This window comes from Ahaetulla prasina, chromosome 12 (assembly GCF_028640845.1).
Source record: "Ahaetulla prasina isolate Xishuangbanna chromosome 12, ASM2864084v1, whole genome shotgun sequence".
NCBI lineage: Eukaryota > Metazoa > Chordata > Lepidosauria > Squamata > Colubridae > Ahaetulla > Ahaetulla prasina.
The window spans coordinates 588895-615300 of NC_080550.1; the positions used below are offsets into that span (position 1 = coordinate 588895).

General features: G+C 47.4%; 2 protein-coding genes across 8 annotated transcripts; one reads left to right on the forward strand and one right to left on the reverse strand.

The window, feature by feature from the left end:
* Window positions 1–2855: 2855 nt before the first annotated feature.
* LOC131184371 (cytochrome b5 type B) lies at window positions 2856–18916 on the reverse strand. 2 transcript variants are annotated; one of them, XM_058155567.1, is made up of 7 exons: window positions 18625–18916; window positions 12220–12584; window positions 9491–9619; window positions 8711–8737; window positions 7839–7947; window positions 4091–4116; window positions 2856–3442 (listed from the first exon to the last, which is right to left on the reverse strand). In XM_058155567.1, the coding sequence occupies exons 1-5, from the start codon at window positions 18695–18697 to the stop codon at window positions 7840–7842; spliced, it is 702 nt and encodes a 233-aa protein (XP_058011550.1). In that variant the 5' UTR covers window positions 18698–18916; the 3' UTR covers window positions 2856–3442; window positions 4091–4116; window position 7839. The 2 variants fall into 2 exon arrangements, with proteins under 2 accessions (XP_058011550.1, XP_058011549.1); XM_058155566.1 differs by lacking the exon at window positions 7839–7947 and having other exon boundaries at window positions 18625–18712.
* Window positions 18917–20149: 1233 nt separating this feature from the next.
* On the forward strand, window positions 20150–25987 carry TERF2 (telomeric repeat binding factor 2). 6 transcript variants are annotated; one of them, XM_058155555.1, is made up of 10 exons: window positions 20150–20734; window positions 20846–20929; window positions 21665–21795; window positions 22309–22395; window positions 22588–22734; window positions 23010–23374; window positions 24189–24566; window positions 24765–24847; window positions 25054–25100; window positions 25734–25987. In XM_058155555.1, exons 1-10 carry the CDS (start codon window positions 20581–20583, stop codon window positions 25887–25889), a joined length of 1632 nt encoding a protein of 543 aa, XP_058011538.1. In that variant the 5' UTR covers window positions 20150–20580; the 3' UTR covers window positions 25890–25987. The 6 variants fall into 6 exon arrangements, with proteins under 6 accessions (XP_058011538.1, XP_058011536.1, XP_058011540.1 ...); XM_058155553.1 differs by having other exon boundaries at window positions 20150–20929; XM_058155557.1 differs by having other exon boundaries at window positions 20150–20929; window positions 24345–24566.
* Window positions 25988–26406: the final 419 nt, after the last annotated feature.

Consider the following 26406-nt stretch of genomic DNA (forward strand, 5'->3'; position numbering starts at 1 on the left):
CCCTTAAAAACAGGGCTTGCATTAGGCCTAGAGACACTCCAGTCTCCATTACACCTGGGGCTACATTATTCTGTTCAAGTTACAAAAATCTACCTATTAAAATTGTTCAAATCACTTTTTAAAAAACACTTCCAAGCGGAATCCATGCATACATGCATGTGGCTACCGGAGCCTTCAAGCTGTCAAGAGAAGGGGAGTGAGAACTGCAGTGAGTGAGGACAACAGACATCACATTGCTCTGCTGATGATGGGGGGCAGCAAGCAGGTCAGAAAGCACCCAAGTCTGTTTCTCAGGCAGTTGGATCCTACTCAGGCTTTTTTGGTTTACTCTGTAAATCCCTCAGGGCAGGTATGCAGATCAACCCAGAAGGACCAAAGGCTTGGACACTGTACACGCTTATTGCACAAGAGGCCACACTTGATACAGCAAGGCGCTATTCTGAGTAAACATCCTTGTTTTCCATAGCAGCTTTACACCTGTTAGACCAGTGCTGGGATGGGGAAAGGGGGAATCCAAAACAAAACAGCAGAGGCTCTTGTAATCTCCAGCTGGGCAGTGTAGAGGGTCTGGTGCCACTTTGGGCTTTGCCCCAAAAGAGCTGCTCTGAAAGGCCTTTGACCCAGTCTCCGTCCTTGTAGGGTTTTGACTTTCCTTTATAGGAGGGGGGGAGAGATTAAGCCTTCAGGGAGGGGTCCCTGTGTCTACCAGCTTCCCCCATAGCACTAAAGGTGACAGAATCCTCTCTTTAGAATTTCCTTTGGCACAGACTTGGGAGTAGGACTCCCAGGAACCAGGAGTGCGAACAGAGCCTGTTAGCCATATCAGATGGTGTGCTTCATCTCCCCCAACTGGCTGCTGAGCTCAGTGGGATTCAGGGTTGCCTCCTCTTTGTCCCAGCTCATCTTGTACTCCCTTTCCGTTCCTGAGTCAGTTAATTTGCCTCATGAGGCGGTCTGGCCTTGCCCGGTTCTGGAGTGGGTTTGCACTTTCCGATCTAGCTTGCAGCTTTTCCTGGCAATTTCCTACCCAGAGTTACCTGGAGGTAAGATGGCCGGCCTATAAATTATGTAAATCAATCAATAAATTTCCCATCCTGGTTCATCTTAGTTTTCAGAGGTCACCCAAGTTTGTGCCTCTGAGAAAGAGCCATCCAAACTGCACCCCAAGTGCTGCATGGCCTTTTGCTTTGAACCTCTTCTTGTGCAAGGACTGACCAGTGCAAAACCATGGGAGACCCCAGGTTGGTCCACTATAGAGGCCAGTCAAGAATCCATTGACTGCTGGTCTCTCAAACTGGCCATGGCCGCTCAGCATTTGCGGAAGAGAAGGTGCTTCTCCAGTCTCCAGTCTGCCATGGATCTCATACCCAAAATGGATGTTCCTTACTGGGGGCTGCTGGGGAGGGGAAGGGAGAGGCACTCCTGCAGGGTGCAAAATCAGGCAGTGCCGATGTCTATGGAGATGGGAGGACTTTCCAGAAACTGAAAGAATTTGGCAGGCTTAGTATAAAGTGTGGACTGTCCTAACAGCGGCCCAGTTTTGACTGCCACTCATCTGCAGTCAAGGTTAACATCCATCCTCAGGCCTGGGGAGAGAGCACTGAGGACCAATGCAGAGGAATGCTCAGGAACTGGCTGGCAAGGGAAGAATGGATCTGCTACTGAATTGCTGGCAAACTCATTTGTTTAATTGACTCCTTCTGCTCTATATTTGGACTCTCAACCAACCAGCTTGGCTCCATATCCAATTTTAAGCATGCCAAGCAGAGGGGTCTGCCCACAGGAGCTGGTAGAGGCTCAGGGTGTTTTAAGTCTCCACAGGTTTTGCTCCCTGTGTGGCTTTTCTCCAGACAGATAAGCCTGCTGAAGCCCATCCCTTTCTCAGAAGCAGACAGCTGCTGCCTGTTTCCCATCATAACCCTTATTCCAGTGGGATCAGCTTCCAAGACAAGATTTGAACCCTGGATTTAGTGAAAGAGATAGACATGCAGGGACCTTGTTTTCTTATCAGCCAATTTCAACAAACCCACAAGAGCAGATGCAGCCTCTGAGCAGGACCCCAGCCACCCTTACGGCCAATCTGGCTGCTAGGTGCATTTTTTTGCACTGACGTTGCCAAATCCTTCAGGCTCTCATGTATGTACGACTGAAAGGTCTTGGCTGTTAGAAAGCCAGTTTCAAAGAAGCTGGAATCATTGCAAAACAATCCAAAGCCAGGGGCTCGAGAAAGACAACTCGAGTCCAGCAAAATCCTAACCTACTGAGACCAGATAACCTGGCTAGAGAAGATGCCGAAAACGTCTGTTCAAAGTGGCCAGCCACCCCGTTAGCACTTCCTTTACAGAAGGGGCAGCTCAGGGCCAAAGAACTGATAGAAGTGCAGCTCAGTGGCCTTTCCACAAACGCTCCATGCTTTTTGTGGGAAGTGTTCCCCTCGCAAGAGAAAGACCTTCGTTTCACAAAATGTACTGCAAACTGCTGTTACTTCTTGACCTCTTGTTATGTGCCATCCAGTCAGTATCTACTCTTAGCAGCCACACAAATGTTCTCTGTAAGGATCTGTCACCAACCTGGTCTTTCTGCCCAAAGTTAACTCTGGGCCTCCAGCTAAGTCACTTGAGGCCCTATGAGGCTGATGTAGAACTCACACACTGTCCCAGCTGCAGCTGGGTTTGGTGCTTTGGGCTGGCCTAAATGGGATCTGGCTCAAGCCCTGCCTTGCTTCTGCTGTCTTCACTCAGGGCTATAGTCCTACGTTGATGGAGAAGCCAATAGCTCCCCCCGCCACACTTTAGGCAAAGATATACCAACAGCAGAAGGATTACCTGGTCAGCTGGGCATATCAAGGAACTTAATCTGGCTGGTCCAGAGAGACTTTTATTACAGAACAGGCATACAATAAAACAGGACTATGTAAACCAAAACACAGTTAAAATTATATAGTTAATTTAACCATTTGAAAATCCAAGTATAGGAGAAGCTTACAGAAAATCCTCCCAAGTCCCGTTGGCAGATGCCGTTGGGATCATTTTTCGTAGGAAACCTGGCTACACACTGGCTGCTGACAGTGCTTGATAAAACAAGCTGGAATAAGCAGCGGCTGCCACTCTACAACATCAGAACCATTTAAATGAAAATGGCTTGTAGCTGATGCCTGAAAAAGCATATTGCAGTGGAATGACAGTTCCTGGAGTTTACAGCAAAGATGGTGGATCCCTGCTTGGCTTTGCAGGTAGCAGAGGCACTAAACTGACGGATAAAAGTGAGATGTCTGGAAGCCATCAGAAGTTAGAAAACATCTACAGCTGTCAATAGAGTGAGGTGGGTGCAGATAACTCTTGCAGACTCAAGTCAGGAGGACTTGCCATCCATTATGTAGTAGCGATACATCAAGCCCAGAACCAAGGCTCCCAGAATAGGGATCAGCCAGACAGTCCACATGCTGAGGAACAAGGGAAAAAGAGACAGTGTGAGCCACATTTCTGTGATTCCTATTTTCAGAACTTCTGACTGCTACATACAAGATGAAGACGAAGGTGAAATGTCCCCAAGGACATCTGCATACAGTAACATCTTGGGCATAATTATCATAATCAAGTTCTAGCAACTGAAATTCAGCAAGAAGGCTGACATCTCCAGCCCAGCTTTTTCTGTTCCTCTTCAGAGTTGCAGCTGCTGTATTTCAGTTTCTTAGCACAAATGCATTCTGGGGCAACATGGCCTTTTCTGCACAGTTCAGCCAAACTAAGCAGTCACATGTTGTAGACACCAACACTTGTTACAGAATTTCCCACTTCATGGCACAGCATTATGATGGCCAGCAGTTCAAGATTGCAGAAGGAAATTCTCTAAAGTTATCAGAGAAATGTAAAACATGTTCACGTTTGCATTAGTCCTACTGTAAGTGCCAGCTATAAGATGCCAACTATAAGATTCCTCTCTTTACCACCACCAGGGAGGTAGATTTCTCTAGCTACACAATGCCTGGAAGCCTTCCAATTGAGGCAGGAGGACACACATTTCCAGAGGCTGCTTTTAAAGCCAAAGGGAGCGCATTTCTTTGATTTACAATATTGTCAGAATACTGTACCTTGACTCATGGAATGGGCTTGGAACCTGGGGAGATAAAAGGCACATTCTTGTGTTAAGCTGATAATTGCTCAGAGAGCCAGGAAGCTCTTCCCATCTTTCTCACATCCTGGGGAGAAGGGGGTGTCTTAGTTTCCGTCCCTGGTCCACCTCCCCATTTATTCTGTAGGTCACCATGTCCCATCACTCTCCACAAAGGCAAAGGGGGCCTTTCTAAAGGAGAATGACAACATTTCCCAGCCCATCATAAAACCAGATTCCCGACCTGTTCCTTCCTTCCACTTTACTGGCTGGGGTCTTTGCCACTGTGCTCCCCCTACCATTTTCTCCTAAAAGCAACCTTGCGTTCAGCTTGGTTCTAAGAGCTTGGCCTTGTTCAGAATCGGAGAGAGCAGAAGATAAAGAGGGTTAACATGCCTTGTCCAGAGATGACTAAAGGAAGGAGTGGTCTGAGCAACAAAGAAAAGTTTCAAAAGACAGTGCTGTAAGCTGTTAATGAATCCCTTTACTGACCCTCCTGCAAAGGTGTAAATACACTGCCTTCTGAGGAGGCCTGCCCAAAACAACACGGCTGTTCCCAGGCAAAATTTCTCAGCCAGGTATGAAGAAAAGCTAACTGTCAGGTTACATCTAACTCCCCAATGGGACTCAATTTAGCTTGACTTTAATCCTTTCTTTGGCCCACGGCCCTGTCTGTCCTACCAACTCTAAGGAGTTTACGGTAAAATCTCATCCTTGCACAAAGACATCAGATGCTGTCTCTTTCGCCAGAAGGCAGCAAGTTACCCAAACCTGTACTGCTGCTGTCCTTGCCAGATGGCAAGCAAATGGCAAGAGAAGCCGCTCTCCTCCCCCTTGATTGACAGCAGGACGACGCAAAGGGCATCCCAGGGTGGGGGTGGTGAAGGAGAAGTTGAAGGGGCAGCCAGAACCTCAGAGATTGTTTCTCAATGCAAGAATTGTTTCAATTGTTAATATCTACAGCAGTCTACAGCCCATGATTTTATTTGCTGTGGACGTGAGTGGAGAAGAAAACTGTTTCCAGTTTGTCCTGTGTGTAGATGACACAGTGAATCACGTTTCAGTTATTTGCAGAAAAATAAAAGCTGTGCCAGTCAAAAACAGGCTGTTTTTTCAAAGGAACACAAAAGAGCCTTTCGGAAGAATTTATTTCTTTGGGGTGTTGCAACAGGAGAGACCGTCAAAGCAAACCCCAAGATGTGACAATGGCAGTTCAGACAAAATTCCTTTCTTTTTCAGCCCAAATAATGGCTGTTTTTCTGAAAAGCTATGTGGCTTGGACCCGGACGCGTCGCTCTGCTCACACCCATCCCCCAAAATGCTAGAGAAAAACACGAAGGAAGGAGAGCCACAGTCTGCATTCACCTGGTGAGTCAACAGCCTTTCACTGTAGAAAAAAACTATCATGTCGGTTGGAAGAATGGAAACATAAGACGAGACCCCATGAAAAGATGAGACGTTTCCAGAGAAGAGCAAGTACTAAAATCCAAGCCAGACCTTGGGAAGGATAAAGGACTGATGGCGCAGAATGGCTGGATGGGGCGGATGCTAACTGGCTTCAGAAAGGGAGGTGCAGGCGACCTTCTGAGATGATAGGCCAGAAAGGCCCCAGCCGAACAAACAGAAACTCACTGCGTCAAACAGATAATCCCACTGCAAGAGCAGTAAGACAATTAAGTCAGAGACACATTTTTGAGCTGCTATTCATCACAGATAATGGCCGTGAACAGGAGGGGAGGGAAAGAGTAAACATAGAATTCGTGAGAAACCCAGGTTTGTATCAAAGTTGATTTGATAACCGTTTTCACGACAAAAGCATGGTGCTGCTCAAAACTAGAGCAGAAAGCACTCCAGTTTCCTTATACCATGTGCTGCAAACCAAGCCTAAGTCTGTACTTCATGACTCCATATATGGTGCAGAAACAAGCCAATTAGGTAACCAATTTAAGCAAGTTGTGCAAACACAGCCACTGTTTCCTTCTCCTCCTGCCTTTCTCCCCTGGGCCTGGCGCAGGCACCAAGTTGCTCCGAGGTTTGGCCCTTTGCAGTCACAGGCAGTGCATTGGACACTCCTTTCCCACAGACTGGAAGGCACCCCCCCCCTCCCAAGACCCTGGGCCTGATGCAGCACTTGAGGGAGCTACCATTTTCAGAAGGTGAGAAATGCCACTTCAAAGCACTCTGCAGTCAGCCCTTCCAACTTCCCAGCAATCTACGCCATCTTCTCCAGAGGCAACGAAGCAAAGACACAGCAAGGGGAAGATTTATGCTGCAGTTTTCAGATAGGAAAACTGTGAGAAAAGAGTGGAACCCATGTCCACGGGATGTGGCAGGATGTTCAAGGAGATTTCTGCCCCAGCTGGAGGAGAGGCAAAAGATGGGAAGGGCTGCCATTCAGAAATCTCTTTGTGAAGGGCAGGTCACTTGGAAAGGGGGTAGATTCAGGAGTTGTGAAGCCAACCTGAGATGCCTAACTTGCTCCCAGAAGTGACCTGTCCCCACATTTCCCTGGGAGCTGTTACTGGGAAGAAACATCAATTGCAGAACTGGAAGTATGTTGTCTTTCAGTTCCATTCCTTGTTGCTAGTCCAGAAGGACTGACAGATAAAGCACCACGGATGGAAAGAAAGCCGAATCGCTACCATGCGTTGCTTCCCATGACAGGATATGGTCACCTTACAAACAGCTGGCCATCAACCAAAAGTCAGCCTAACCAAATTCCATCTAAGGGGCCTCCAAGAGATTGCCAGCTACAGTCATGTCAAAGGTAACCTTTAAAGCAATTCTGGTCTCCCCTTTTCTAATTAAAGGTGCATCATCATACCCTAAGCCCCTCCATAGGACTGGCAGATGCAAGCATATATTTGAATCTCAACCTCTTCATGTTCCTGTCCCCACTGCAGGAGGTCCAATCTCAGGACTTTTTCCCTAAAAAAGGGAAAAGCGTTTCTCAAAAAGCCTGAGACAGGATTCGGCACCTCTGAGTCATGCAGATGTCATTGGTTCTTGAAACTCACAGGTCTGCCATTAGCTGAACACGCAGAAAGGGAGCAAGCAGGGAGGGAGGAGGGGAACATGCAAGAGCAGCCCTTCGATTAGTCCTGGCAAAGGAAGAAAAAACACACAGAGAAGACTGGCCTGAGAGGGAGTTTCCTGGGCTGAGGAGAGCCTCCAGAGGATCCACAACAGATCCCAAAGCGGAGACAGGATTTGTTTGGGGAAATGTCTGGCTGTTACCAAAAAGATTGCAACAAGTGAGGGTTGTGCAAAGGGGCAGCTGGCCAGCCTTACAGAAGAGGAAAAAGGAAAGGCAGCCAAGGGGTCAGTTCACCCGCCAGCCCCCTTGATTCGGGGGAGTGAGCAGAGCCCACAGCAGGGATTTGGCAGGGCCCGGGAACCTTTCTCAGAGCACTGTGCTTCCCCTGCAGGCAAGGCTCTCCCCACAGGTAAACATACCTTTGAAAAAACAGGTAGGAAAGCGGGAAGACCCTGCAAAGCCTCTGGCCCCACAGGCTGCCAAGCCAGAACAAGGCAGGCCTATTTAGCCCAGTGCCCCGCTTCCCATTAAACTTCCAGCCCGGGAGACTTTATCCTTGCAGGAACAATGCCACCAAGCCTCTGCTTCTCCCCCAGAATCAGAGAAAGGCCCCCACAGAAAGGTTTACAGCCTCCAATATCGCTCATGGGGAGGGGCTCTTGTACAAGGCTGTTTTCAGCTCTGGCCTCACCTCAGGCCCCTTGGGAGAAATCAAGGCCACCCACGGCAGCTGAAAGTGGATGACTCTCTCGGGACAAGTTCAGTGAGCTGCAAGCTGGGACATCATGCTCATCCCAAGCCTTTGTTGACACAAGAGAGGGAGGGAGGGAGGGGCAAAACAGGACAATTGCTAACTGGGCTGCAAGCTAAGCTGCTGAAAACTTTTATTCCCTTGCTGCAAAGGGCTGCATTCTGCTCACCACATGGGACTCTACCCAAAGGGAAGAGGTCACTCAGCTACTTCCCCAGGAGGGCTACCCACAGCGTCAGTGACTGTACTGGGGCATACCATGAGGCCTCCTCACACTCCCTCTGCTGCAAGACAGAGCAGTCAAGAGGAACCAGGAAATCCCGGCTCCTCCAGCAAATGCCAAGTGCCTTACCCAAGGACCTCTGCCCCAGAGGACTTTCTCCTATTCTATCCCCTCAGGAGGCCCACTAAGATAAAAAGATAAAGTCTTTTCCTCTTGGAGGCCTTCAAGAGCTGGCAGTCAGAACTCTGCCGCCTCTGGACATGGGTCCAGTCTCCACAACAGGTCCCTGGACAGTTTTCCTTCCAAGGTAGAAGACTGACAGGCGGCAGCCCTTGCAAGACAGAAAGATGCTGCCTGTCGAAAAGACGAGTGGCTGACAACGCATGAATCAGTAGCCCCGTGCTCACTGCCTTGATCTGAAGCATTCTGCCAGCAGTATAAGGGTAGTTCTCCCCCTCCCCCGCTAGCTCCTCATACCTCCGCAGCATGCAACATCTCACTCAGCTGAAAACATGTTTCTGTAGGTACTGAAGGAGGCTTCCCTGCTAGAATGAAAAGGAAAGCACACACTACCAAGACTGGGCCTTACCTTGGAGGTATCAGGTTTGCGATCATCCTGTTGAGAAAAGGGAAAGAAGGAGAGACTCTTGTTACACATCTGAGGAAAACCACCCCTCCTGCCTCCTCTGAAAGAATGACTGGCCTCCTTCGTAACCCCTGGAGACGGGTACAGGCTGCTGCTAGATGAGTCAGCAGGGAGCTTGGTGGCAACTAATAATATTCTGCTGCATATAATTGAATGGTTTTACAAGTCAAATGCAGGAAATGAATGCAATATTAAGTCTGAATAGAATAAATCTATCTATATACACTTAGAAGCATAGATTTCTATGTAGAAATCTACAAAAATGCACTGAATCGAAATCACATCTCCTCTTTTATCTAGGGCGATAACCATGTTAAGGTCTTCGCTGCCCTGAAGAAAAAATACCACCCAGAAATAAAATGTCTTTGGATAAGGGAAACAACCAAAGGCATCTTCCGTTCATTTTTATATCCATTTTGATTGATCCATGTCAGCTGAGCCATTTGTTTCAGGATCCCTCTGGAGAGATGTGGGGAAGGCATCAAGCCTGGCGAGTGAGACCATCCATCTCTCCTTGCTAAGCCTGACTTCACTTGCATAACCTGCTCATAACTCACAAAGGAGACGGCCTGGCCTGCTAAACAGGAATCCTCAGATAAGCCAAGCAAAGGAAGAAGGTGCCCAGGGCCATGGAGCTCAGAAAAGGAGCTGCTCTCCAAGGAGAAAACCTTTCAGCACAAGTATCACAAGGACCCCAAATTTATTTTATGAATCAGACTTTACCGGATGGACCTCTCCTATGAGATACTGTTTGAGCATTTCTTTAGCATCCATGGAGTGGCCAACATCTTCAAAGCTCTCTGTGGCATCTCTACCAGCTTGTTCAAGCAGAACCTTATCTCCACCTGGATGCTAAAAAAGGACAGAAAGTCTGAGAAAGAGGAGCAACGTATTTAACGGTATACAGAATTGGCAAGCATTCAAGATTTTTCTCACTGAGGATCTAGAATATTTTCCCATAAAGTAAAACCCATTAGATGAAAGCAACAGGACCTTTTCCTAGTACACTTTTAAAGGCCTGCATTCTATTAATGCAACCTTATTGAAGCCCTAGCCTTTTAAATTACACAGAAACTCTCTGAGATAAATATGTATGTGTCATGTCCTTTCTGGGAACTAGCTTAAGGAAACCCATCGGCCAAGGGATGATGGCTTTTCCTTGGCTGATGGGAATTATGTTAAAGAGCCTCCATCAGCCAAGCACCTAGATAGATACTGTCAATATTGCAAATATAGACCGTATGGTCTCCTCCAGGCATTTACATCTGTCCACAGAAACATGGCCAGAACAAAGAATTCTGGGAGCTGCAATTCAGCCACGTAGACATGATTTCCCATGCAGTTCTGGTCACTCCGGAAGGAGGTTTTTTTTCTTATCTCTGGCTAGATTAATGCTGGTATTTTGAACATACTTCTCTGTTTCAAGAAATTTGCTAGACTTCTATGGTGTATTCTTGTCCCTAATATTTTGAGGGTGACAGCAGTTCTTTAATCTGCTTGGGACCTAGGTACTCAAGATTCTTCATCGCTCCCAAGATGCTGGATGCCGGCAAGGGCTTTGGCAAGCCGGTTGTCAGGCTGCCAGCTGTGTACCACCAAGCAAGGAGTGCAAGGGAAAGTTTTCTGCTCTGCTGGCCAAATACCTAGTATTAATCCTGGCTGGTTCCCTCAGGAAGATGGCTGGGATGGCCTCCCTGTGGCTGAACTGCTGCCCACTGAGGATAATAATGGCAGGGCCACAGGACAATTGGCCTAGCATGCTGAGAAGGCTACTTATATGATCTTTCCAACTGATGTTTGGCTTCCTGCTTCCCCCCCCCACTCCCCCCCAGGGAGCAGATGCCAGACAGCTTGTCGGGTCAGTGAGTGTAAAGCGGGCAAAACATGCCCGGACACACCCTCAGCACACTGCAAGGAACCCTGCGGTGGATTTTGCTCCCAGGGTAAAACTCCTCCAAGGGTGAGGTGGGGAGCAGAGGTTAAGGGAATAATCTTTCATTGACGTCATTAGTTTCCCCCTGTGGCAGATTTCACATTTTTACCCAGAGAAATATAGAAAGTAGTGTGGACATAGGGGGAAGCAAGAAGACATTGACAACAGTCAATAAGGGCTCCACTCGCATCCTTTGCAATTGACTTCCCTTCTTCCCTTTGCTTCTCTGGCCTTTAAAGTGAAGGGTACCTATCCCAAGACATTCAACAGACTCCTCTGCATTGCTCAGATTAGGCAATGACAAACTCTCGGGCTAATTTATTAATTTACATGATTCAATTTTGGTGCCACCAAACTGGGAAGCTCACAACGTAAGTTGACCTTGAGTTTCTTAAGTTAACTTCCAGTTCACTGGAGGAGGCCAGGATGTCACAAGGACTTCTATTCTTGGCACCTTAGAGGATGTTGTTTCCGACACCTTAAATAATCCAGCTCAATAAGAAGCATAATGAGATGTACAAAAAGACTGAGAAATTGGATTAATCAAGAGCCAAGGGATATTTCAGGCAGCGTAATAATATTCCACTAGCATGATGAGGTGGGGAGCATGTTGTGCCCATTGAGCTTTGCAATTGCAATTCAGTTCTGCTCTCCTGGCCCTGGGATCTTACAACCACTTAGGAGTGGCGAAGGCTCCAGAGCCAGCACCCACAGCACTACAGGATCAAGTTAGCTTCTCCCTTCTCTGACCTGCAAATATTCTAAACTCTCGCTTTGGATCACAGGGGCTGAGCGTCTCTCTGGCCACCCTCCTGAGAATGACTACGATGCCCTCTTGACCAGGAACTGAGTGGCAGCGTCCTTATATTATCCTCGGCACTATTTAAACTATTTATTTACTAAGGTATTTTAAATACACCCCTCAACACATGAATCGGTAAAAGAGGAAGTAAAGAAGACAATGTGAAATAAAACATGCTGATTAGGTGCCTCTACCATTTGAGCAATCTGTGGACTGTTATGATAATTTTATTATGGTTTCACCTTGTGATTAGTTGGTTTTCATGCCTGTAATATATTCAGACAAGAAGACAGTTGAAGACATTCCTAGAAAGAAAGAAATAAAACAAGGAACTCTGGTGTCATTTAGGATGTCGGTTCTATTGCTCTCCTTCCTTCAAGTGACTGCACTGCCACTCCTAGCCTGAACCTTCCGCTATACAGAATTTGCTGAGGTTCAACAATGTGAGTTAAAATATAAGAAACCAACCCCAACCCCCCAAAGGCCTGCCTTGCATCTGCTTGTGGAAGGGCCGTTCAGCCAGACAGGCCGCTGCGGGGGCCAAAGAAACGGATCTCCCGGCACAGCGCCCCTCCCCCTGCTCCGCTCCAAGGCGCCGGCGGCCCTCCGCGTCTCAGGAGCGCGGCCCGCTCACTCGCCGAGCCGGCGGCTGGGAGCAACGGGCGCCCAAGCCGGCAAGTCGCTTCGTTTGCCTCCGGCGGCCGTCGCGCCCCCCACCTCGTCGAGGAAGCGGGTGACGTCATAGACGCGGTCGTGGATGACCAGCCAGGCCTCCCGGTCGCTGCTGCGCTTCGCCACTTCGGCCAAGGTGAAGAACGGGCCGGCCTCCGGCCTTGCGCCGCCGCGCTCTCCGGCCGTCCCCATCCGCGCCTCCCGCCTCACCGCTCCCGGCCACGCGCGCGGGCCGCTGCCTGCCCTTCTGGCTCGGCCAATAGCAGTCCCGCGCGAGCCCTGAGGCAGCCAATCGGGCGCCGACGAACGGGCCTTCCGGAAGGAAGTGACGTTGTGCTGGATGGCCGCAGCTGTCAACCCGGGGGGCCTTAGAGCTTTCTCCGTAACGCGCCATGTTTTTTGGAGAGCGGCTGTCGAGAAACAATATAAACTATATATAAACAATATATATAAATATCCTAAAAATCCAGAACCCCTCAAATCATCGGTTACAGCTCCCTACATATATAAGTTTTGCTTTATTGGGTGCTGTCCAGGGTTGCCTCCTGTAAGATTGGGGAGCTATATAAATTAATGTCTACATTACTTTTTATCCCACCTTTATATATATTTATCCCACCTTTTAAAATATATAGAATAGAATAGAATAGAATAGAATTCTTGATTGGACACACAAGGAATTTGTCTTTGGTGCATATGCTCTCAATGTACATAAAAAGACAAGATACATTCATTCGTCAAGAATCATAAGGCACAACACCCAGTAACTCAAGGTGGCGAACATCTCCTGCTTCCTGTTTTCCCCACAACCACCCAGTGTAGTGAACTGAGTTAAGGGAGTGACTGGCCACTTTCATGAAGGGAAGTCTAGAACTCAAAAGTCTCCTGGTTTGTAGACCAGCAATTTCACCACTACACCAAATTGGCTCTCCAGTTGGGCAGCAGGAAATATGAATTAGCCTGCCAAATGACCTTTAGTTTTGAAAATGTGCTGGTGATCTAAAAGCCTGGATCTTAATGTTCTGCACGTGCCTGCTCTTTATTAAGCACAATGGATAGGAAAGAAAGGAGGCCCAGTGGGCTCATATATAAGAAGTATATGAACCATGGAGTATATTCAATTGTAAAAAATGGTCTGATTATTCCCCAGGGACAGTCTTGCTTTCCTGTTCTTTGTTTAGTCAGTCACGGGAAATATTTTCGGGTGGGGGACAGCCTGTGTGGAAAGCCGTCATTTTCACAGGAAATGTGCGCTTCTCTTTATTTTCCAGTCAAGCGAGTTTGGCCACATGAGCTGGAGGCTAGCCCAGCAGCTTCTTCATTTATTTACCATCAATTTACAGAGTTGGAATGGGGTGGAGATAACGATAGGCCAGAGATACACAATCACAATGCAGACCTATCTGCTTGGTGGCTCCATCTTATCTGAGGTAATAAAAACAAAAAAATGTAGGTAGGGTAGATTGGTCACTCCCTTCGTTTGTTGAAAGGTGACACAAACGTTACCTTGAGCTTCTGGAAAGTTCATTATACATGGATGGAATTTGGGAGAATCAGAATAATTTATTTCCCCTTTGGACTTTCAAACAAAATGATAGCTTTGCTTTACAAGTAACTACAGTATGTATCCCTCATTCACTGGTTCAATGCATAAACCCTTCAGGTATGTATTTCAGTTGAGTGTGAATACAAAGAGGAGCTTTTCCCCCCACTTCCCTCCCTCCATGACATCTGCAATGGTTTCTGGACTCCAGAGCAGCATTTCAGAAGAGGATCTCTTAGAGCAAGGGTCCAAAAAAGGGTTGCCATGGGTTTTTTTCCCTACACTACAGATTTTACCAACACTCTCGGTGTTTGGTTTTTTTGTGTTTTTTTTGTTTGCATTTATATCCCGCCCTTCTCCGAAGACTCAGGGCGGCTTACAGTGTATAAGGCAAGTGTGATAATGAACTATGATGTGCCATTGTATTTCAGCTGCTAAATCCAATTATGATCTTAAATCAAAGATTTGTGGCTGGCGGTATCTGGCCAAAATAATTAATACATTTGTCTGTGTTGAGATTTACTGGAAAGTAAGCACAGTAAGAACCAATAGTATTCAGTGTTGTGGTCAAACGTGCTTGATTAGAAAAGGCAGGACCTGAATTCTAGTCCTCCTTCAGGGACCAAACTGATCCCTCTATTTTCAGCCTAGACTCTCAAATTAGAAAGCATTCTGAGAGTGCTGGCAACCCCCTTCCCAAATGGATCAATGCACGTAATCACCAAGAACCATGGACAGGAAGCATGAAAAGCATGGCTGATGTTCATAGGGCCTCTAGTGGCTCAGACTGGTAAGACAGTCTGTTATTAACAGCAGCTGCTTGCAATTACTGCAGGTTCAAGTCCCACCAGGCCCAAGGTTGACTCAGCCTTCCATCCTTTATAAGGTAGGTAAAATGAGGACCCAGATTGTTGGGGGCAATAAGTTGACTTTGTATATAAATATACAAATAGGATGAAGACTATTGCTAACTTAGTGTAAGCCACCCTGAGTCTTCGGAGAAGGGCGGGATATAAATGCAAATAAAATAAAAAAATAAAAATAAATAGGCTACTTTGATGCTGTTGGATTCTTCTGGCAAGTATATGGTGTTGTCAGTTGGTGTTACTGTAATGCTTGGAGAATTGCTGCTTGCTCCTTGAGCTGGTTGCATTGTTACCTTTGCCTCTCATGCCCCAGCTCCAGCTAAGTCAGTGCCTACACAAGGTCTGGCTGTGGCATCTCTGCATTTGCTAATGGCAGCGGGGAGAGTGGGGTGTTTGAAATTTTCCTGATTTGTGTGTGTGTGGCTTCCATCCACTTTTACAGTAACCTGTGCAGAAGGCCAGGCACAGGAGACTTCTGTAATGTGCAGATCTTTCTCCTGGAATGTTTTCTTTCATCTCTAATCCCTGCATGGAGGCTCATAAATCAGGTAGTCAAGACAAAAAGCCAAACAAGAAGCATAATTTGCTTCTTCCTGACCCGTGTTGTTTTTGGCACACGGAAACCAGAGACTTTCCCACTAATGACACCATGCGGGACTGTGGATCAGGAAATGTCAGCCTGGTGACTCTCCCCACCTCCTCTCTTCTCTTTCAAGGCATGCCAAGAGATCCTTGGAGGCTGATGAACAGAATGGACACGGGCTTTTGGCTCTTGGAGAACAAGCCATGTTTTTTTAGGCATTGCTTGCCCAGGGCCAACAGGAAAGTTTGAGGTTGGGAAGCAAGTTCAGACAATTCCACTATTTATCTATATGTCTTTACACACATATTTAATCTCACTCTATCTTACGTTCATTCTCTCTCTCACACACACACACAAACAGCAGAGAGCTTGGAACCAGTGCTCCCTAGTGGGGTCAGAACACCTTGCGCTGTTATATCACAAGAACAATCCACTTCTGAGGGGCTGTCATGTACGCTGAGGTGGTTCTGGTGTTGCTGACCATCCAGTTAGCTTCCTCTGGACAGCAAACTCAGCAGGAGGTACACAGTCATTTACTTACAGTTGTCCCCACTCTGGTAGGATAGATAGAACTTTAATAAGAACTCCCTAGAACTCTTTAGGCCAGCACCTTAACTACTGTACTGATGTATATCAAAATGGCTCTGATATTATTTTTTGGACATTACGCTGCCCTATAACACAGGACCAGTGAACATGTGGAATTCCTTCCCCTAATTCCTTACCCTCTTAAAAGGATGCAAATGACCAGCTGTCTGCAAGGAATATAAATCCTTCCATTCCCCACCATCCAGTCAGAGCTGAAGAAGCTTCTTGGATGAGAAGTGAAACGTCTTCAAAAGAAAAAGCAAGAAAGTCCAGTTGCCTCCTGAAAAAAAGCACCTTTGGGATGGTCCTTCCCCTAATTATGTCTTTATGAAATAAATGACTTTCTTACAGAAATTCCATTCTCATAAAAGGTGCAATGGAGCAGAACATGAGCGATTGATTCAGTCGGCTTTCTCTTAAAGTGCACAGTCTTATGTTAGACAAAACCTTTTTTATAATGCCACCCTAAAGAATGGCTATTGGGAGGGGATTAAAACATGCTGATGTCAGTTCTCTTAATTGATGTCTATATTTTGCTGGCCTGAAAAAGGAGCCTTGAGAACTCGGAAGCATCCTAGGTAGGCCAGACTTGGTCCAAATGGCTTTCCAAGCTTCTTGGAGCCCAACAAGAAAAACACAGACTTCAGAGGATAATTAGAACTGCAGAAAAAATAATTGCTACCAACCTGCCTTCCATTGAGGACCTGTATACTGCACGAATCAAGAAGAGGGCCGTGAAAATATTTACAGACCCCTCGCATCCTGGACATAAACTGTTTCAACTACTACCCTCAAAACGACGCTATAGAGCACTGCACACCAGAACAACTAGACACAAGAACAGTTTTTCCCCGAAGGCCATCACTCTGCTAAACAAATAATTCCATCAACACTGTCAAACTATTTACTGAATCTGCACTACTATTAAACTTCTCATAGTTCCCATCACCAATCTCTTTCCATTTATGACTGTATGACTATAACTTGTTGCTGGCAATCCTTATGATTTATATTGATATATTGACCATCAATTGTGTTGTAAATGTTGTACCTTGATGAACGTATCTTTTCTTTTATGTACACTGAGAGCATATGCACCAAGACAAATTCCTTGTGTGTCCAATCACACTTGGCCAATAAAAATTCTATTCTAAAAAAATTCTATTCTACATACTTTAACATACATATGTTATTTTCACCTGAATTATCTTTTGATGTGATGTATCCCCTCATCTTTTTTTTGGGGGGGGGGGGGCTTGTATGAATGGCAACTCGGGTTCAGAGGAGGGAGGGAAATAGGAAGGGGGCTGTATCAATGGCAGTGAGGTCTTCATATTGTAACATGGAGAACATTTTTCTCAAACGCAAGGGAAACAATTTGTCACTGTGATCATAAAATCATGCAGCATCTTTTCTACATTCTTCCCTTTAAAATGCAGGTTCTACAGTACTGTTAAAACTGTCATAAACAATTTACCATCCAGTTAAAAATTACTCATAAGCTACATATATTTAGTGGAAATATTAACTTTGACCAGAGTTGAGCTGCTTGTGATAATCCCCAAAATGTAAACTCAGCATCTGGTACTTGTAGGGTGAAAGGTGAAAAACCAACTTCCTCTTTTTAAATGCTATCCTTTTTCCTAATTGACATGGAACTGCCTTTGCTCACTTTCCCTTAATTTTCCGCTTGCCCTCCTCTGAACAGTTTCCTGGCATTTCCTCCTCCTCCTGAGGAGGGAGTTTCCGTAATGCCCAGGAGACGCTAAAGGAATTAACTCCCACTTCCTTTCCTTGAATAGCCACTGGGTACAAAGGTGGTTCTGGTGGTGGGAGCATGCAGGAGACCCACAGAGCCTACCCAGCAATGTTGGTTCTGCTGAAAGTGTAAATGATGGGGGAACACTAACATCTGATAGGGGCTTTCCCCATAGTTGTCCTGCTTCAGTTTAATATCTTGAAGTTTTAATACAGTTTAAAAACACAAATGTGATTTTCAATTATCTACCCATTATTGGACTGTATTATTCTATGGAGAATCCCCAGCATCTGGCCTACATCGAAGAGATAAAAAGGGGAAGGATGCCCAACAGGAGAGGTGGACTTTTAGGAAGACGATCTGAAGTCTTTGGAGATCATTCCAAGATTTTGCCTTGCCTGGCCTGGGCCTGTTGCTGGCAAATCCTAGTCTGAAACAGGCAAGAGGACAAGGGAAACTAAGCTGGCAGTACGGCAACCATCCAGCCCCTCACCAGATAAACTCAGGATAAAAAAGGACTGGGCATCCCACAGAGGATCCAGCGGTCAATTGGGAATTAGGCCTGAAGACAGTCCTGTCAGTTTGGAACTGACAGGCTGGCACAGCAGCAGAATGTGTGGCCAGGGAGGAGAGGGTGAATTGGGAAGCAGGACCCCAGTGGAAGGCTGAATTTGACAGGCCACATCCTGCCCCTCTGTCTTTGGCTACTGAGAGACGCATTTCCCGAGAATGGGAAGGAGGGAGGGGAAGAAAAGTAGATTAAAGCTGGTCTTGAAGTCTAAGTTTTCTATGATTTAAAGAAAAAGGCCATGTATGTGTCAGATCAGAATAAGATGGGCAAGCTTTCTGTGTGTGTGTTATTATATGATTTTACTTGCTTACTATCCTGATACTATCAATATCCCCAAGACTGTATAACATGAAAGAAAACTGCCCCTCCGTCTGTGCAGTGCTTATCTACAAAAGAATCTGATGCCAAAGGGGAAACCATCAGAACCACCAATTAGCTCCCCCCCAATGATTTAGCATTACAGGTAATTGAAAAAGTGTTGGCAGCATTCCATTTCCATTTTAAAATGGTGAAATCCCTCACAAACAACAACTGGTTCACCTTGGGCACAGGAACAGGTTTGTGAAACTAGTTTTATAACATGGACATGACTTGCGCTCCAACCGCAGAACATTCCCTCGGGGGAAGGGGAACATGGAGTCTCTTGCTCTGAAGAGATGTTTCCCCGATGGCTGCATGTAGGCAGATCTTGTAGGAAGAACAGCAAACACTTTTATTAGTGCACCACAAAAGCTCCCCATGCTGTGGTCAGGGCTGTAGCTATGCAGGGGATGGCTGTTCAGCCCAAGTGACTCTGTCCAGTAGAGAACAAAAACCTGGGCTGTACTCCTCCTCCTCCTGTGGGATCTGCTTCTAGAATAGAATAGAATTTTTATTGGCCAAGTGTGATTGGACACACAAGGAATTTGTCTTGGTGCATATGCTCTCAGTGTACATAAAAGAAAAGATACGTTCATCAAGGTACAACATTTACAACACAATTGATGGTCAATATATCAATATAAATCATAAGGATTGCCAGCAACAAGTTATAGTCATACAGTCATAAGTGGAAAGAGATTGGTGATCTGCTTCTACTCAGCTATGTTTGTGTGAAAGAGCCTCTACCTCCCCCCCACCCCATATGGCCCAGGAAGAAGGGGTCCCTGCTGCAGGCAGTTCTGTGATGTGGGTCGCAGATAAGCGGCAGAGCACAAAGGCCATCTTGCTCACCAGAGCTTTGGTTAGGGAAACCTGAGGACTTCACTTTGGGAGTTCTCCCCAGTACCTCATTTTAGAACAGAGAGCACCCCCAATTCACTTCAACCCTCTTGATGATTCCTTTGGCACATCCGGTTGCAGGTGATTGCTTCCTCTCCCAGTGAGTCCCAAAAGCCTTGTCCCTTGATCTGGGGCATCCTAAGCTCTAAATACCAAATGGCAGTCCTGGCAGGGGCAATGCTACCTTTGGACACAAGGCTGAAAGGGTACCCAGCATGGCATCCCATGTGGTCAACCAGCAGGTGCCCAGCTTTCCCCCGATCCCAACTAGTTGCCACTTTGAAGAACCATTTTAACTTTCCTTTCACTTTTGGTTTTTGTCCTTCTGCTCACATTTCCTCCGAGAGCATAGCAATGCTGGTCCCCAGGGGAGTCAGCCAGAGATGGACACGAACATCAGAAGCTGGTAACAAACTTAACAGTCGAATGCTTTCCAGCTACGGAAGGAGCACCAGCAGGGAATGGCTCCAGCGTGCATGCACCAATGAGCTTTTGGAAACTCATGTCGATCCTGTGCAGCCAGAACGGCCGTAAGTCTGTTCCTGGCAAGGGGAAAACCACCCCTGCCTGCCTGCCTGCCTGCCTGCCCGGCCTTATTGCCAGGCCCAGGGAGGGACCGGGCGCTGCGCCGTGCAAAGGCTGGCTGCTCTCAGAGGAGGCCCTCTTGGGGATGCGGCCCCTCTGACACGGAAGGCGAAGAGATGGTTCAGGTAAAGGTCGGAAACTGACCACCGTGGCCGTCTCCCCCCCCCCCCCCCAGTATCCCAGAGACCCCCAATTGTGCAAAGCGCTCTGCCCCGCCACCTCCGGGCGCCTGAATCTCGCTGCCTGCCCGGCGTTCAGCAAGGGAAAGGAGAGGCTGCGAAAGGGCCGCGGGAGCCACTCCGTTCCCCAACTCTGGGTCCTGGCAGGCGCCGCGAATCGCCAAAGAGGCCACGGAATCCCTGCGGGAATCCCGCTCGGCCTCCGAAGGGCCGCCTGTGCTCAGAGACCGTCCCCCGCTCCCGGCAGGGGCAGGCAGGGGGAGCCGGGCGCAGGGAAGCGGCCGCCCCATCAGGGCTCCGGGCGCCTCCGGGGGGAGTTTCGGCCCGGCGGATCGTCTGCTGCGCACCCGCGGCCGGTAGGGACGGACTCAGGCGCTCACTGCGCTTGCGCCCCAGAGGGCGCCGCGAAGCACTCTGGGAGCTGTGGTCCAGGCTTACTGGCGGCTTTCCGGGTGACGTCACTTCTGCGGGAATGGCGGCGGCCGAGGAAGCGGCGGAGGCGCGCAGGATGGAGCTGGAGGCGGAGGCGAACTGCTGGGCCGTCCTCTTCTACGCCCACCAAGCTTTGCGGGCCTTCCGGGCCGGAAACAGCCAGGACTTTCGGCAGCTGCGCGACGTCCTCACCGGTACGGCAGTCGCGGGGGCGGGGGCCGCTCCCGCACAGACACCCGAGCGGGCTCCGGGGCCTTCCTGCGCATGCGTGTCGGGACGCTTCACCGCCTCTGCTTGTTCCCCAGCCGTCCTGGCGCGGCCGGTGGCCCTGGAGGAGCCGGTGCGGGTGCAGCTGCGGATTATCCAGATCCTGTCCAGGCTGGAGGAAGGTGAGCGCGGGCACCGCCCCTCTTTGCCCGTCCCCGTGGAATGTGTGGGTCGAAACACAGGCGAGGAGCTAAACTTCCAGCAGCAACGTTTTTATTAAGAGAAGGACTCAGTATAAACCAACATCCAGTTTCCTGCTAACAGCCCCTTTTACCAATAGCTTTAAAATATGTCCCACACGTGTGTGGCAGAGGAAACGCCTGCGTGGCCATAACACCGGGGCCGGTGGGCGCCGCAGTCGGGGGCTCTCGAGGGAAGGAAGGGCTGCCTGCAGGAGGGCCGCCACCTGGGCTGCTGGTGCCCGGTCCCTTCAAGCCCTCTTGCCAGCCAGCCAGCCAGCCCGCCCAGCCCAGCCACTGCTCCCACCCGAAGCTCAGCAGAGGCCACTGGATGCGGCAGTGTCGGAGTTTGCCAAGAGCGAAGCTGGTCTGTGTTTGGGAAACAGAAGCGGCAAAAGGACCACTTACTGCGATGGTTCTCCGGTAACAGGAGTCACAAAGAGAAGCGTAGTAGAGGAACAGGGGCTGTAGTAGATTAGCAGAAGAGCGGTGTACTAAATGGTGAGGACAAGCCCTTGTGGACATATTAGCTGTAATTTCGATTCATAAAGCAATTAAAGGATGCATCTGTACTTCTAAAATGCACATTCAGTTTTTCCAAGCGTATGGGTGGGTATATGAATCTGTACCGAGATATCATAACTTAAAAGTAACCAGCTTTCCCCCTCCCCTCTTTAGATTGGGCTATTGACTCAGAAACTGAGCTCACGCCTCTTGAAAACGTGCTTGTCCTTCTGAAGAAGCTTGGAGAGGAATGCCACATCAGTGTAGAAATAACAGAGGAATTAAAGAGAAGAATAAAGGAGGCTGTAAGGATGACTTTTTCATCTCTTGTTGACACATTTCAGTGGTGATGGTAGTCGCTCTTTTTAAGCAGAAGGGGGGGGCGGGGTACTATATTTCTTTTAGAAGAAATATAGTACCCCGCTAAAAAACCAACTTTTCCCCTTTCTCTTTTTTCCAATTGAAAACTGACTGTTAACTATATTTACAAAATGTCCCTGACTTGCTTTGTATAGATTTAATAGCCACAACACTCTTGTCACTTTGAGAAAAGAATAGGAACACCGGATGCTCTCAGATGATGAAAATCAAGTTGTGAAAACACAAGGGAGCAGGCCTTGGATGTTGAGAGCAAGACTCCTAAAATGGAAGCAGGGGAGCTGCCATGGGCCCAATCTCCACTTGGTTTCCATCATCATGGAGTTTGGAATTGGAGAAAGGGTTTAACGGGGGAGGGGGGGCATATAAAACCTTTTCAGAAAACACTTTGTTTAGAAAGCTGCAAAAGGTGTGTTTGCATTTTTATTTTTTTGCTTCAGGCTGTTATCACCTGTATTAAGAACAAAGAATATGAACATGCCAGCAAAATCTTAAGGGAACACATGTCACAGGACCCAAACTGCAAGGTGAACATTTTGGATATGTCCCAATGAAGCATCCTTCCTTTCCTCACAAAACCAGTGGCTTTCTAGGATCTCCCAAAGGGTAGCAGGCATTTGACTGCTATTTGTGGCTATTAGAGCACTATGTATTGGCAGTCAGCTCTCCCTTCTAGGCCTTTGCAAAGATGTGGATCTCTGTTGCTTTTCCTTGGTTAGCAAATTCGGGCTATTTTGCATCACATCATCCAAGAGAAAAACTCTTCTCATCCAGCCATCTGTCAGTTCTCCTACAAAGCTTTCCAGCAGCAGATTCTTCTCTTCTTTGAACCTCACTTGGATGATTCTGAGCCATTTCTCTTAGCGGTGAGTATTGGTTTGGGGTCAGGTTTGGCCTTAATGATTTGATCATTATTTCAATGGCCACATAGTGCTACAAATACAGTAGTAGAAATCAAAGCTGGGTGATAGAGATTTAGGAACATTAATTATTGTAAGGTTATACCAATGGCTAGATATTAAGATATATAGGAGTTCAATTTTTTCCAGTAATAGTTTTGTGTGGGAAAAGCAACTACAGTCTGTCTCTGGATTCTGTACCATATTAAGACCCCCGCGGTGACTTGTGCTTTTTATTTAAGATGGCAAAAAAGCATTGCAATGAACGTCTGGAGTCCAAGAAGAGCCCAGCAGGAGCAGCTGGCAAGGAGAAAGTGGCTGTTTCAGGGGCTGCAGAAGAGGCCCCCGAGACCTGTGGGATAGCAAGTGGAGAGAGAGCAGGACAACTCGGCAATGCCCCAGAGGAAGGAGGAAGGCCGGAGTCTGGAGCAGGAACCAGAGAAACAGCAGCAAAATCTTTGCCAGCACCGGATGAACATGATGTTTTGGACTGCGTGGAGGCAGCCGTTGAGCCCACCAAAGCATCCCCACAGGTGGATGGAGCGACAGGGACAGCAGAGCCTGCTGCCATGGCCCCCGTGTCTGCGGCTTCCGATGACTCCGCTCAGTAAGTCCTCTCTGGCATGAGAGTCCATGTAGCAAGGGCTGCAGACTGCGAATATTAGGCAAAGGGACGTCAGAACAACCATATTTGTTCAGGGAACTCTATAAATAATAAACGAACATTTAAATTGGGGAGGTCTTTTCAGGGGTTTGATTTAAACCATATTTGAAGTAACTTTAAAGCAATACACCAAATCTTTACAATTGAACAGCTGCACCTTGTCTCCTGCAACAGAGAGGAGAGAATTATGTGGCATGTAAAAGGCCATTTCCTTAATAGCAGGATCTAAATGAACACTGCCAAACTGCATTAGGCTTTCCTCCGTCTCTGCCCTGTAGTCGGCAACAACCAGCAGAATAAAATCCACCCGGATTCCTTTACCTTTTAGTCTCTGCCCTGCCTGTGTTTGGGGCTCCCATCCATTGGATGGGAGATGAAGGATCTTGCAGTGCAACATACCAGGAGATGCTATGGTGGGGGATGAATGTGATTGTGGTCCTTCTGTTACTACGTCTGCTTTGGGTTACTGTGATGCTGTCATCTGGTAGCTGGTAGGTCTTCCAGGCTGCATGAAATGGCACTTGGGGAATTACTCTGGCTGACGAGCAGTTTTTCCCAGAGGAGATTGTGTGACTCCACAAGTAGACGTTTCCTTGATTGGATTGTTGTCTTTGCTCTCTTTCCTGGGCATTTTAATTTTCCCCTGGTGAAGGAGGCACAGCAGTGACCTCATCTAGAGAGATGAGTCCTTGCCCATGAGCTGGATAGAAATTGGCAGAGCTTCCAAATATTCTTCTGAGGTTGCTGTGTTTTGTAGGGCCTCAAGCCTGAAGCCGGCTTTCTACGTGCTTTCTGTGTTGAGAGAAGCCTTCAAGAGACTTTCTAATGCCCCAGACCCCGAGGAGGCGTTCTTGCAACTGGACAAGACTGATTGGACTTATTCCAGCCCACTCTTGCCTTCCGACTCCCCCAGAGCCAAGCGCCAGAAGACGGGAAACATCGCTGTCCAGGCTGTCCTTGGCCTGGAGAAGATCAGATACCATCCCTCGATAAGCAACATGCTGCTGTGGAAAGAGGAGAAACATTGCAGGGATTCTCCTGCCAGGAAGTTGATTGCAAAGCCACTTGTGACTTTGCAAGTCCAGTCATCCGAGTGTGAAGAGATCCCCCCAAGTACGCTGTACCCAGGTTCCAGGTATGGGGTGATGACTCCCTTTGGGGCTCTGTTAGGAGGGGTGGCTGAGCTGCAGTCTTGGAAGTATTGTTACTAAGTGCCCGTTCTTCTTGGACCTTTGCTGATGTGCGCCTCTGTGGCTGAAAGTATCTGATGCTGTCAGGCCTCTGGAGGGGGCAGGAGGGGCTCACCTGTTATCGGGCTTTCTTTTCAAATTAGGGCGGCCAAGCAAGTGGCTCTTCCTGTTCTGCAAGAAGAGAAGGAATCCTGGAGCGATGAGGACGAGATCTTCATGGACCATAGTGAGTGCATCATTGCTCTAAACTTTGCCAGTAACCCTGACGGAAATTTTTATCCTCTCTGCTTGCATTTCTGGTGCAATATCGTGTTTTCCTGGCAAAAACCACCTGAAGCCTGAGCCAGGAAGGTAGAAGCACTGTGGCTGCGTATGGTGGAAAGGAAAAAAATTCCCAGGCAATACTTGTGCCCTTTTTTTTCCCCCTTTCAGAATCAGAGTGGTCAGTTGGCACCGACACGTCTGGGGCTAGGAAGAAGGTAATGTAACTTAAGCCAAGCAGAGACTTTCTGAAACGAAACCAATTGCTCACTGCTCATTTCTTCTCTCTAAAAATAACTAGACAATGGAGATAATTATTGCCACTGATAGGGCAGGAATGTGGGAACTGGTTGCTGAGGGACTGCTCTGCTGTGGCCGCTACTGTTTTAAGCTTTTTCATCCTCCCTCAGAATTGGCAAAGCTTGCATCTTCTCCACATAGATTAAGCTTTTGCTTCAGCCAATATAAAATTAAAACTATTATGGGCACAGAGTTCCCTAGGAATCTTTTTTTTTCATTTTCTGTATTTTTATTAATTTTTCTTTTGCAGAATTAAGCTGCAAATGAGGTTTGCCATTTTTTTTTTATTTGCATTTCTCCGAAGACTCAGGGCGGCTTACACTATGTTAGCAATAGTCTTCATTCTATTTGTATATTTATATACAAAGTCAATTTATTGCCCCCAACAATCTGGGTCTTCATTTTACCTACCTTATAAAGGATGGAAGGCTGAGTCAACCTTGGGCCTGGTGGGACTAGAACCTGCAGTAATTGCAGGCAGCTGCTGTTAATAACAGACTGCATTAGCTTATTCATGCTTATTCACGAAGGTTCCATTGTTTCTTTTGTAGTGGTCTTTAGAGGAGTCTGCATGGATCAAGGAAGGTGTGGAGAAGTTTGGGGAGGGGAGTTGGAAAACTATTTCTCAAAATTATCCTTTTAAGGATCGCACCCCAGTGATGATCAAGGACCGCTGGAGAACAATGAAGAAACTGGGACTAAACTGAATGTGAGGGCACAATGTGCCTTGAACGTATTGAGTTGGCTGTTGCTGTACCTTGAATACATTATGTAAATTAAAGAATAAAACGTTTTTATTGAGTAATTCGCAGTAAGGGCAGCTTGTTTTATAGCAATCAGGACATCAGTTAGCAGCAAATCAAGCATCATAAAAGAAACAACTGCATACCAACATAACCAAAGCAAGGTAATAAATGTCAAAACAGAATATGCCAATATCTATGGCACCAACATAAACTGGGTCTTCCAGCAAAAGATGTTTGTGTGATGTAAGCGGGCAGGCTGAGCCTGGTTAATGTGCTTGATGTTCCCACAAGGTGCCCGAGGGCCCAGGTGGGAGATGTCCCTGGAGTGCCATGGGGCAGCCCCTTCTTGCTGGCTGGATTTTATATGGTTATAGGCAGAAGATCCTCCATTAGTGAAAAGGGGTTTATTCTGTCTGTATATGTATAAAAGCAAAAACCACTCGTGCATTAATCACAAAATCTCCAGAACTGTAAAGCC

Coding starts and splice junctions, on each gene's coding strand:
- TERF2 (XM_058155553.1), top strand. CDS start 20,581: ATGGCGGCGGCCGAGGAAGCGGCGGAGGCGCGCAGGATGGAGCTGGAG. Junction 20,930..21,664: donor CCTGTCCAGGCTGGAGGAAG/GTGAGCGCGGGC, acceptor TCCCCTCTTTAG/ATTGGGCTATTGACTCAGAA. Junction 22,396..22,587: donor CACAGGACCCAAACTGCAAG/GTGAACATTTTG, acceptor TTCCTTGGTTAG/CAAATTCGGGCTATTTTGCA.
- LOC131184371 (XM_058155566.1), bottom strand. CDS start 18,697: ATGTTCTGCGGTTGGAGCGCAAGTCATGTCCATGTTATAAAACTAGTT. Junction 9,620..12,219: donor TCACCCGCTTCCTCGACGAG/GTGGGGGGCGCG, acceptor GTCCTTTTTTAG/CATCCAGGTGGAGATAAGGT. Junction 4,117..8,710: donor GCAAACCTGATACCTCCAAG/GTAAGGCCCAGT, acceptor TTATCTCCCCAG/GTTCCAAGCCCATTCCATGA.